The 13,692-nt window shown below is 37.0% G+C and overlaps 1 protein-coding gene across 2 annotated transcripts in view; it reads right to left on the minus strand.

The window, feature by feature from the left end:
- The window catches only part of galnt2 (UDP-N-acetyl-alpha-D-galactosamine:polypeptide N-acetylgalactosaminyltransferase 2), a 75,996-nt gene that overhangs the window by 31,796 nt on the left and 30,508 nt on the right, over positions 1-13,692 (minus strand). For both annotated transcript variants that reach the window (XM_079634943.1, XM_079634944.1), the window contains exon 2: positions 3,739-3,826. In XM_079634943.1, coding sequence (XP_079491069.1) covers positions 3,739-3,826 — 88 coding nt within the window. The remainder of the gene's footprint in view (positions 1-3,738; positions 3,827-13,692) is intronic.

The following is a 13,692-nucleotide window of genomic DNA, read 5'->3' on the forward strand; positions in this document are numbered from 1 at the left end:
GATTACTTTAACATACGGATAGGCTACTTTCCACCTGAACAACTCTGGAACTATCAATTTGTCAGTAAGTACATGTCCGAAGACACCAATTTCACTCAAGACATCATGCTTGTCATTTACCAAGGACAAATTTCCACACTATAATCAAGAACAAAAAGTATACTGTGTGTTTTTGAATGAAATACTCATGCTTCTCAGAATCGTCTCTTTTAGCCAAGACTAAAAAAACCAAAGCACTGCTGCCCATTATTACATTATAAATCACAGTTGCCCAAAAGAACGTGAAAGGAGCTGGCTAGACATCTTTAGTTGATTACAACCCAGGTGAATCTGTCAAAGACGACATTTGCCAAATGATAATATATGAGGATATTTGCCAAATGGAGCAATTCCATAACGGTCTGCTTTAAATTATTTCCCAACCACAAGCTCAGCTTTTCCTCTTGAACTAAAATAAAATAAAATAAAAAGTGTTATTTTCAGTTTTGATGTCAGTCAAATCCCACAATAACATGGCAGCAGTGGTAGCTAACAGACCGTGTTGACATTGAGTTAAACGGCAGAGATGGCTGGGATGGTACTTAGACCTCAGAAACATGTGGCAGAATTCGATTATGTTATCTATCATTACAAAAGACTATAAGCAATTAATTTAGCGGGGCTCTGGCAGACATCTTCTGCATTATAATTAGGCCAACCTGCTTGAGAATTACATGCCACCGATGCCAGCTATCCAGCAGAGCGCTAACGTCGATTCAGAGGCCAAGAAGACCACTGCCACGGGAATTGATAATGAACAAGGGAAAACGCTTCAAATTAGGAGCAGGACCAAAAGGAAAAGATAATGGTCTATAAGTATTTACAACATTAGACACTACTACATCTACATGTTTCTATCATGTTCATTTCTATAAACATCTTATAGTTTCGTGAATGATTTTATGAAGCTGAAACAAGAATAGAATAGACAAAAACAACAGCAGCCTAATAATGTAATTTAAAAAGATATAAATGATTATCATTATTAATAATAATAAAAAAGCCTGTTTTTTAATATTTTAAGTTTTGAACATTATATATACAGCAAGGAATATGTCCAGAACAACAACGATAACTTTTTTTTAAATGAAAATAACAAAAAAGTGACAAGAAACAAAAAGACTAACAAAATCAAAGAATTCAGCTTAATTCTTCCTGTAACAATTTTCCATGTCCACCAAAGCGTTTTTTCACAGTTGAGCGCGGTGTTTTACCCAAAGTTGAACATTCTTCAACTCTTTTACAGGCGACCTGTAAAAAAGGGCGAACGTTCAGAGCTTCAGCGTGAAAAAGACGCGCAGCGCCTTGTTACGCTCATGCCGTTTTAAAAACACTTTGGTGGACACACAGCATAAGTAAGGGTATATTATGCTAACTTTTAGAAATCCAGAAAGGCCCACACAGTTTGAAATAAACACTGCAAGTTCCCCCTACCCCACCAAAAGAACGTATACCTTCGTCTTTTTAACTAGTCAACACAACACATTGTTCCGAACCAGAAAGATGCCCACAGACATTTAAAGTATCAACGACTGGCATCTCCAATACAATGCATAACACCGCTGAAAGCTCAAAGAGAACACCCAGGAAAAACACAAACTCTCCTTGTGCGAGGTCGCTAGCTCGTCCCACAGCAGAGAACTGTAGGGGCTGTCATCAGACTAATTAGATGCTCAAAGTAGAACAGAGCGTCTCAGCTGCGACCTACACACTTCACTTGACACCGCAAGATTCGAGACAAAGTGCTCTCCGACACGCAGCATGCACTCATAGACAGGGAGTAAGAGGGAGGATGTGAACATCACCACTTTCCAGACTGAAATACTATACAGCAATCTATACCTCAATCCTATCAAGAGTAAGCACATACTTGATGCATGACTGCAAAATATTATACATTTAAAATTACTAAAAATGATAGAGGACCTTCTTAGACCTCCATGACTCAATTAGTGCACCAAACAAGCATTCTAAATAAATACGTTTCTGAAAAAAAAGAAAGAAAAAAAACTTCCGTCAAAAGGTCATTCCTATGTGAAACTCAGAAACACTAATGTAAAGCTGGTGACTCATTCGGTTCTTAAAGAGTCCAAAAGAACTCCGCATAGAAAAATAGATGTTATTTTAGCCTTGATTTTAAAACAGTAATATCACCATACCACTTATCTTAATTTAGTGCAAGACATATTTGTTCATATATGAGTTTTTTTTTTCTATAAAGCAAATAACTGTTTAGCAGGATGACCAAGCCTCTTTTCCACACCAACAAATACGACTGGCAACCCCAAATGTCAATTTTAAAATATGCCTTAAGTACTATTAAAAACAACTTATGTGGTTTATAATTGGTCTTCTAAAGTCAAAATGGCTTTGTGTGTTGAACACACTGAAATTTAAGTCACTATTCATAAAAACCTTGGCTTCTATTTAGTCACTGACAGTCAGGGTCACCAAACTCAGTGCAGTTCATTAGAAGTCTATATAACATTGTAAAAAAGGAACTGTTATAAATTCAATGCAACCCGATGCATTCCAGATTTTTATTTATTCATTTATTCATTTTTGATGCATTTTTTCTATTGTCTTAAATTTTTTTCCAAGTAACACTACTTGATTTATTCAATTTGAATTTGTTTGTTCACTTAATGCGAAATGCCTCATTCATACTATGTGTGACTCAGAGGCCACATAAAATGGAAAATGTGTAGATCCGTTTTTTTTATTACAAAGCATCTGAATCATGGACTGAATCAATCATACAATTCTTAGTAAACCAGATCAGATGACTGAGCTACAGGTTATTATTGCCGAGAATAATGTAAAAATAATTTTGAAAGCAAAATTAAAAAATGAAAATTGTATTGTTAATTGTTTAGCAAGTTATGTCCATGTTCCCATTTGAAAAATCAAATGGGAACAACATAAGGGTGAGCACGAGCAGATGGCAATTTTTTTCACTTTAAATCTGTTTTCTTAATTATTACAAATGAAATCAGGTACTCCCTATGTGAATGTTCAGCTCTGTGGAAATCTTTTGGGTGACCTAAATTAAGGAGTAACGCAGGGAGACAAGAAACTATGCTGACGATTCCCTGAAACAGTGCCTGGGAGAACAACAACAGACAGGAAACATGTTGTATGGCATGCGATGACACATGAATGTAATCTGATGTTTATGACAAATTTAATAGAACAGCTCTCCGTGGACCTCAGTTCCAGAGCGATCGCATGCCACAGAAACTAACGAACTAATTAAATAATGCACTCACAGTCACAACCCGACTACAATACTGCTTTTAAATGCAGGAAGTCTATAAAAAGCATAGAATATCTTAATGTATTAAGCAGGCCAGTTCAGTTGGATCGCAATGAAGTACATTTCCAAAAGGGAATAAAGAGTGAAGACACCAATTTCTGTCTTTAGGCCAGTAATACAGCCACACTCAAATCACTCTCATGCATTTTTAAGTGCCTTCAAGTGAGATTTTCTACACCTACATCCACAAATAACCTCAGGTTAAGTCCTGTTTATGGGAGAAGAAAAACCTAATGCCCTGTTTTGTGCAAGCTGTTCATTAAAGTCCATCTTTGAGCGTTTCCCTGAGAAGAAACGCTCCATTATTCATTTGGGACGGAAAAAGAAAACTACAATCCTGACATGAGCTGATTATGCACTTGGGTTGTCAGGTTAGCTCTTACCTGGAGGAAGAGTCTCTAGGCTCTGGGCTTTATCATCTGCATTGCTGTGTGATTGAATTCTGTTTGAATTAATGCCACTCCAGTCATCCTGCCAAAGAGAAGAACAGATCATGAGCAAAAAGTAATATTGTGCAAGTTGAAATGGTAATTGAACCAAACAAAATAAATGTATGCAAGCAGTTACGGTCATTGAAGTAAGTCAGTGGTGCTGCAGAATACTGCCATTGGTACCATAGTAAAACATTCATAAAACAGTACTAGTACACTGGCTCTGACATTTTTCTTAATGCGGATTCCAAGAGGAGAGAAAAATAACTTTTTGGCAAACCTAAAAACTCAAGATTGAATTCACATCAAATTTATTCTCCATTGTATTAAGTCCAGTTTTAATAATAAAGTTAATTTTCTAGTTGCTGTAGTAACCACAGATTCCAGGACCAGGGTCCTGTGTGTTCTGCATTTCTCTCTCCTCCGGTTGAGTTTGATCAGATCCAATCATTTTGGCATCTAAATTGGTATAGAATTATGACATTCCACTAGAATTGGTACCCACTACTGAAAGTTTGATATTGTGATAAGCAAATAGACCATGCATGGACGTAAGAAGAAAGTCTGAGCAGACATTATTTCCACAAAACCAGGGCAAAACAAGGCCCAGAGCAAAAAGAAAGCTGGTGAAGATTACCCAATCTACAGGAGGCTTGGCATCAACAAAACAGTCAGCTTGAGAACCACCTCCCTTGATAACAAATGTCGGAAAATATGGGTATTCTGTCAATTGTGTCAAGGCCAAGCCCATTAGTAACAAACAACCATGCAACAAAACACAGATCTAGTAATAATTCACACCCAACCCTCTGCCAAGGTTAGCAGTAAATAAATGTGCAGTCTGGACAGGCAGGGCAGATTCAGCTAGCGGAGCCACTTCCAAAGCTCATTTGGACAAGCGTCTGGTCGACAAGCCCAGGAAAACATGACTCTGAGGATCAAAACCACAAATGTTCCACTTTTAAATAATCACTTATTACCATTTTATACACTGTTAGAACTTCAATATATGTTGTAACTTCCTTTAGAGCGTTAATGCCTCAATTGAACATGTCAGCATTGAGCAGCTAATAGATAATAAACTCTCATAAAAACAAATATATCAACTATCCAATGTCAAAATGGTTAGAGCCACTGACATGGATCAATGATTTTAATATAAACCAAATAATGTTCGAATTGTAACTGGATTCCCAGTGCTACAATAACTCCAATCACCACAACACCTTTGTTGAATATTCAAGCAAAGCCAGAGTTTTCACCTGACACAGATTGTGATTCATGTTAGGGAATTCTGGCTCTTGGGTCAACAGGGTGAGGGAGCAGGTGTGAGAGAACGCTGAGCGCAGAGGAACGTCCAGCCAAGCTTCACGAAGCTTCCCCTCAGCAGCTGGTCTTCTATAGCCCACGACCTATTACGAGCTATTGGCAGCGACATGCCAGATAAGCAAGCTTAGTGTTCAGAGCACATTAAATTTGCAATCTATGTCCATTCATCATTCCACGTTAGGGGTTCAGTCTTTACATTTCAGTGTCCCAATACCAAATTATATATTTCCAGTTAAATATTCATGGCACAACTCCTATGATTTCTATACTAACTATAAAACAAATCATTTTAAAATGTTCCTTCTCATATATTCTCTGTACTCAAGCATTAAAATCACATAAGTCATAATTTTCTGCTGATATTCAGTTCAATGGGGTGCTGGACTACTTCTGGTAACCGTTGCAAAACCTCAAACAAAATAATAAAAGAGCTCTAAATATTTAGTTTGACCTCAATTTAGTATGACAGGAGGTTTGTTTAAAGGTTAAGCACTTTTTTTACAGTTAAAAACAAAAAGTACAACGTAAAAATTCATGCATCCTTTTGAAATGTGAGAAACCCAGAACATGCTCCTTAAGGTTCATATTTAAAGTTCATATTTAAACTGCAATCTACTATGACAACAAGATCATTTCTATAAAGTAAATTCAAGAAAAGGTAGCATCATCAATCATTAAAACATTGATAAAATACTTTCGTCAAAATTATGGAGATGATGGCATCTCGGTGAGTAACGTTTTTTTGCGCAAGCGACCGCTGTCATCGTCAGCTGCCGGGAAGGCGTAAAAGATACAATTCACCTCAGCACAAAATAAAAGGACTATTTTATCCCTTCATTACTGTGTGCTACAGGGTGGAACAAATGAATTTCCACAGTGCTGTGTTACAACAGGAGCAGGCCACACACACGCAATCCATGGTTGGCTGTCAAAACAAATCAAAAACATTTTTCATCACAGCTCAATGCACAACGTCATGCATTTGGACAAACCCATATGTGTTGGCTAAATATTCAATGCAGTAAAAACTGTTTCTATCACAAATATCGCTTGACACTTCTTTAATAAATCTAATTAAGTCTACTTTGTGATGCCAAGAAGAGTGAAGCAGACATCTTTCATTCACATCAAAATGTAATATATTTAGCAAGGGAATCAGTTCATTACTTCAATCACTGACTATCGGGTGGGAAGCTGATTGATGGCACAGGTGAGGATAGATTTAATGCGCGCTATATTCTAGCATATTGCAGATCTTAGTGTCTGTCTACATTCAGCTTGGTTTTCGCTGCATGTTTGTACCAACCAGTCAACATCATGTAGCCACATTATTTATCCAAAAATATTATTTATTTCAATTTAATATAAGGGATTGAAGACTGGGGGTGTCAAGCTTCAAAATGACAAAAAAGCACTGTAAAAGCATTATGAAATGCTGTTTGACATCTGCTACAGTAGCTCTGCGTGGCATGTTCATAAGAGAAGCTGTGATGTGAACAAATCAGACTTTTTCAATTAATCATATTCAGTTCAGCTCAAATTAAATGTACATGTACAATACAACAACATATTCAGTCCTTTCTCTTGCAGTCACTGTCGTGTGGCTTCAAAACACTTGGAATACAGCACAAGCCCAAATTCTATAGGCCTAGTGCTTTTTTGTCATTATATAGCTTGACATGAGGTTGAGTAAATATTGATGAAGGAATTTTCATTTTTGGGTTTACTTTAAATTAGTTTATACTGGTGTATTAAAAAAATGAACAGAGCATAAAAACTGAAAGTGCTTTCGCATTATAAAGCAGGCTCTGTAATGGACAAATGGCTGTAAATATTTGTAATGGTAATACTGAAAAGTCCAAACACATTTGACTGCTTGAGCCATCCAACAGCTCCAGACCTAAACTGTTGTTTTTGTGGCAAAGGGGTTTGCTCTGTTTTTTTTTGTGTCCAGCTGTGCCATTCCATCAAATGTCTAAGTGTGTGTGCCTTGCATTCAGACTACCAGTTACCACCTGACACGGCAACTCACAGATGGAAAAACTCAAGGCGAGTTCAGCCTCACCTGCTGTCTAAGGAGAGCATTATTCAACCCGATCACACCCAGAAATCAGCAGTCATGCTGTGAACTGGGGAATGAAATGGCCTCTGACTCCAAGCAGGTGACACAGAGCTTAATTAAAAATTCAGTTTGATCAGTGATGGGAAACGTTAATCAAAGAGTTGACAGCTGAATCTAATTTATTCTGAATAAGCGTGTTTTTTATAGATCCACACAATCTCCAAGATCTTAAAACGGTCATAGACTGGATTATTTTATAATGTTTCCTGGGGTGCCCTTATAATGTTAGTATGATTTTAACATAAACATTTTTCATAATTTAGAAATAAAAGGCATTTTTCCAAGCCTGATTTTAGCCTCCGATTTGAACGCTCTGTTTGAAGGGGCGTGTCTGTGAGACTTCAGCGTGTCTGTGTGAGACTTCAGTGCCCACTGCTGTGATTGGCTGACATGCTTGCATATGAAATAGCTAGTATTACATGTGGAACTCTCTCTAAAACTTTTACTACGTTTTTACCATTACAGCTATCGAGATTTAGGAATCGTGAAAAGTATTGATCATCAAGATCTATTTCCATCACATGAAAGGTTGCAGTGATGAGCATTGAGCAGATGACAGACAGTCCGTTGATCGCGTATGAAAATATCTTATTGCAGCAAATGCTTTCACCAAATAACAATGCAAACACGATGTAAATACAGTAAGAGCTTCATTGTACATTGTAACAGCATTGATTTCATGATGATTGATTTCAACGAGTTTGGGCAAGTGTTTAGAATAAGAGTAAAAAACAATGAGGAAGTGAAATGAGGAAATGTCTTGGAATGCATCCACCATTTTAGAACTTCAACCTCTTAAATTTTTAATAAACAGAGGTATTTTAAAATCTAGTCTGACTCAGCAAAATAAACCAAAACGAAAGAGGATTTAATTAGCCATTTTATTTCCATTAAATTAAAGGATTATTCGATTAAATCTCTATTAAAAACAATTAAACAATTTCCTTTGTAAAGGAAAATGAATGAACAAAACTAAGTTCAATCAAAAAATTGGACCAGTTTCAATTATTTTGTTTAATATACAGTAGTCAACATTTGTAGTGGATCAATACCTTTCATCAAAGTTATACAGGAATTTTAAACAATTCAATACGTTCTTGTTTTAGGACAACGTTTGATGATTTTTTTTTTATCACTTCAAATGTTGACTACTGTAATTCAATCATACTAAATAATTGAATCGGGCACATGTTTTCCAAATGCACTTAATCTCTTTTGTGGTATAAGTCTACCACCCCACACAACTGTGAGTTTTGACATTTAACCACATTATACTAGTAGCTTGCCCATAGTTTATTGTATTGTTAGCATTAAAAAAATTCTCCAACATACATACAGGCCTGAATGGTGCGTAAAACAAATTCAAAAGGAAAAAAAACAACTGTAAATAATAAATCGGCTCCATTGTAGATTCCAGTGATCAAGGGCTTAAGGTCTTCCATTTAAACACAATCGCAAGAGTTCTGCCAGTAATGGGCACTCATGCAATGCAACTAATGATGTACAACCGAGTGAACGAGACGGAGAGAAGTTAGCGAGGGAAAGGCATAAAATAATAGACTAAAACGCAGCCAAAAGTAGCCAGCTATCGCTGTAGCAGAATAAAACGCAGATAGAGACATTTTGACTGATTAAACATGGAGGATTAACACACCAGTGTGACAGTATATGGTTTGGCTGTGTTCTATAATCCATCAAGTACTTTCATAAGGATAATACATATTTATAATGCAATGCAAATCAATGAAAGAGTTTTGCATCATGCCAAGACAGAGACTGCTGAAAAGCAGCAGTGATGGGCCGTATGATGGCGGTGGACAAAGTAACAACAGACTTCTCTCCTTTCAGAGAATAAGGCTTGGGTTGCTTCATCTGAGTAAACTAACATTTTTACCATCTGTATGCTACATCTTTGGATCCGAGTTTGAAACTCTTATCTTCCAAAATTTGCATCTTTGGAATGAGTCATGCTTTCTTGTTTGCTGAAGCCAACCTCACTTTTTGCATGCAGGCTGACAAATTGGCAGTGAGGTCTAATGATTACATTGTGCTGGATTTAAAACATTAGACTAGGTGTGGCGAAACTAAAGACAATAAAACAAGAGCCCCAGACGGCAGTTCACCTCCTCCAGCTTACAATCAGAAATATGCAATAACATTATGGTTGAGATATAGGCTAGCTGGAACAAAGACAACTTAAACAGTCAAGTACAGGTATATGTGCTGAAAGCTTAACCCAATAACTGCTCTCTGCTAGAGAAGAAACAAACATCAGATTTACAGTTATTAACAGTTAGGGATGTGCAAAACCACACATTTTCATGTTTACGTCATACCAAAAAACATTAAAAGTGCAATTCATACATTTAACTTTATACACCTGTTCATTGTTGAATATGTTATTAATTTAAATTGATGTTCATTGTGATGAACATCAACATTGTCGGATAAAAGTATTATATCAGGACAGTTGCATCACCCTGATATTTTTTTAAAGGGGTGGTTAAGTATGATTTCACTTTTCTAACTTTAGTTAGTGTGTAATGTTGCTGTTTGAGCATAAACAACATCTGCAGTTACAACGCTCAAAGTTCAAAGCAAAGGAAGATATTTGCTTTTAAAGAAAAGGACTACAACAAACAGCTGGTAGGGACTACACGACATTCCTCCGGGGTTAGTGACATCACCCCTAAAATGTACATAAACCCCGCCCCCTGGAACACGCAGTCCATGTTGAAAAGAGGAAAAGTTGTTGTATAAGAGCACATTTGTGAGTCAGCTCAAACTTTAGCATCCATCTTTTCACATGCAATAGAAAATCACTCTGTGTGCATCTCACAACAGTTCCTATACGAGCGATTTATAGATTACCATGACAGAATATGCTAATTGAAGATAGTTAACTCCACATCAGCAACATAAATTCATCAACTAACCATTCAGAGACGTCCTGTTGCTTCTACATTGCTTCTTGAGTCTCTCCATCTTTGTCTGACTCTGTTTTAACATTAAAGGCAGAACAGTTTGTCATTTTAGTGTGTCTGCGTGAGGTAATCGCAGCTGCTAACACACATGAGCTCTTGAAACCCCGCCCCCTGCAGCAGCTCATTTGCATTTAAAGGGCCATGCACAAAACTGTGCGTTTTTGCAAACCCTCAAAAAGTTACAATTTTAACATGCTACATAAAAATATATGTGGGGTATTTTGTGCTAAAACTTCACACACTTTTGGGACATCAGAGATTTATTTTACATCTTGTGAAAAGGGCATTTTACCACCCCTTTAAAGAAAAAACCTTATTAAATGACTGAATGTTTGTGTCGAGTTTGTCAATCTTTTATTTACAGACCTGCAAACTCACAAGAGGTGAAAAGGTGACATGTTTATGAATTTAACTGTTGTAGCTTTCTGGTGCACTCTAACAATAAAATAAAGGGAAAAGACAACATTTGCTTCAAGTAAAAAAAAAAAAAAAGGTTCAGGTTCACTTCAACCTGATCATAATATCCATTTCTTGCGGGGTGGGTGACAAAAAAAAAAACAAAAAAAAAAAACATGCATACTCACCAATCTACTAGTTATTGAAATATCATGTTGGATGTCATCCAATGAATGTTGGATGAATACCATCGTGACCCCATCTCTAATTCCAAGAATCGGTAAGATACAGCTCACGTTAAATAGAGGTAAATCGTGCGTTCTCACTGCTTGGTACACTGACGGAATGAGGAAAAACCATTAGCATGCTGCCCAGGGCTGGTATAACTAATGAAGAGCACCTGGCCTGAGAACAGAGGCTTTGAAGAGCCAAAACCTCTGTTCTCCCACCCACAGACAGCTCGCTAATCAAGCTCAGCATCACAGAATTACTGCAATTACCTGCCAAGAGATCAACCACGGCACCCTCCGTGTGCTGACAGCCCATGGCCACAGCCTCATTCCCATCATCCCTCTGCAGGAGAGCCGCTCAGAGCCTGTGAGTCGATTTGACCAATACCTGGCAGGCTAGTGTGGCTGAATGAACGTTCATTTCTCCACACACAGAGCCTCCAAGAACACAAGACCCCAATTATGTAGCTAAAATGCCAGTGCTGATGAAGATTTGCAGAGAGCAATCCAGACAATTCTGTTTGCTTAAGATTCAGAGCCACTGCTTGCAGACTGCTAAGTGAAATGGAAGAGCTGAACTGGGAGAGTATCAAAAACACACTGAAAGAGAAAATCATCTTCACGGTGGAACAATTAAGTGTCCTTCCAGAACCTCTACCACCTTGAGCCAGAATTTGACGAGACTCCGCATTGAATTATTCAATGTGACATACAGTACATGCTTGTGCAAGCCAATGAATAAAGACATGGCCGCTAACACAACCTTACTGGCTCAACAATAAGGACGATGAAGTGGTCAGGTGGAAAAGCTATGAATTTTACTTGCCTGTTATAACACACCACAACACAACAACAAAAAATTTATATAATTATAATAATAATAAAATATTTTGGCAAAATGTACTGTACAGTATGTGCCAGGAAAAAAGAAAAAAAAAAAGAAAATGGGCTATAATACATAAAAATGGCAAAAAGATTTTAATGTACAATGATTAATAACTACAAATGAATAAATTCATACATAACACATGTAAGTTACAGTTCTGTCGACTAGCCCCTTACTACTTATCACAGTTGTGCTATTGAACAAAGCTGTTAACTTCAGGTTCCTGGGGGGTTGGTCTCAGCAAGCGGTCTACTGTAAATTGCTTTGGATGAAAAGAATCTGCTAAATGGCAACATCCTGCTTGTTTATACTGTTGGTTTAGGTTCTCTAAAGGGCATCTCTGCAATCCAAGCAAACATGCAGCTAAAAACAAAACAAAATAAAGTTATTGTTGCATTGGCCATTATGAATGCAAAAATTGACTATTTTATTTGTCATTAGAGGAACTATCACTTCTGCTACGCTTGAATTACAGAAAATTGCTAAATGCTGACAGTCAGCCTGAAATAGTTTCGGAGCAGTTCCTATCTATTATAAGTAGGGATGCTCTGATCAGGATTGCTCTGATTTTTCGGCCAATACCGATTACAGATTATTCAAGCGGTTGTTGTATTATTCACGGTTAAACTTTACCCTGAAGTAATTTTCAATTATTTCACATCTAAGTGGCATACTTACAAGCAATGGCTTATAACAACAAAAAACATGGTTTAATCAAGTACATGGTCTCATTTGCTAGAAATGATTTAAATGTTATCATGTTTGGAGTTTCTTATGAGAAAACCCCCCAAAAAGTGGTGCAATTTATCGATTTATTTTGTTATTCATAATTGACCATCAGAAAGTATAAAGGCACATCAGGAAGTGGAACCATGGTAGCCTTTTTATTAAAAGTCCAAAAACCTCTCCAAACAGTAAAAGTGTTTTACTGTTTTACTAACTACTTACATGCCACAAAGACATTATTGAATTTGATAAAAATATAACAATATTTATAATTATATAGAATAAGTAATGAGATCTTGGTTGATAAGTGATGATTTTCCAGTGCGTAAATAAAGACCTGTCAATCTGAACGATTAAAACGGTGTCCGATTGGTTTCGACCGACACATCGTAGCTACTTATACCATTATTGAGTTTACATTGGTTAAACTTTCATACGACGTTAGAAAACTATGCGTCGTAATCGTGATGCGATTGGATCCTGGAAGTCCTATAGCTTTAGCCAGTTAGCATGTCATGTCACTCCTAGCATCATGTTATGTTGTATGTGGGCTTGTTTGAATTGGGACAGCCTGCTCTAAACAAAGCTGTGCGACTTACTGTGGTTCATAAATCTTTTGCGAAGTTACAAAGCACGGCCTCATCTGTATATGGTTTGCAGATTTAAGTTATTAAATTGCTATCGCTTTGTAAGATCGACCAAATTTAGTGACAACTGAGAATGTGATTATCAGCCGATCAATCGGAGCATCCCTAATTGTAAGGCTGAAAAAACAGGCATGCTTTAAAATACAGTCCTTTCATAAATTTAGCCAACGCAAAACATACATGGATGCAAAGGCATTTTCTGAACTAGCAATTATACATAAGAGATGGATTTCTCCCGTTTTTGTTTTAAGTAAAATGTAAAGCTTCAGATAGACAAAAAAAATAGGAGCCACAATTCTCTACAAGATTGTTTTATGGACAAAATAACCACTTACATCAAGCACATAAAAGAAAAGTGTGATGATACCGATAGATACGGTAGTTATAGACAATTTTATGACACGCTGAGAACGATACACAAGAGAGGCCTGATTGTGGGTGAAGGTGATGCACTAATGGAGTTATGGCCAAAATTGTATTGTAGTCACTACTGAAGTAGTTCAGAATCATTAAAAAGTAATTGCTTGCTATATCCTCCAAAAACCCTGCAGTCAGACACGGTCACATGTTGCCATAATGGACTGCG

The sequence above is a fragment of the Phoxinus phoxinus genome (genome assembly GCF_949152265.1).
Source record: "Phoxinus phoxinus genome assembly, chromosome: 14".
NCBI lineage: Eukaryota > Metazoa > Chordata > Actinopteri > Cypriniformes > Leuciscidae > Phoxinus > Phoxinus phoxinus.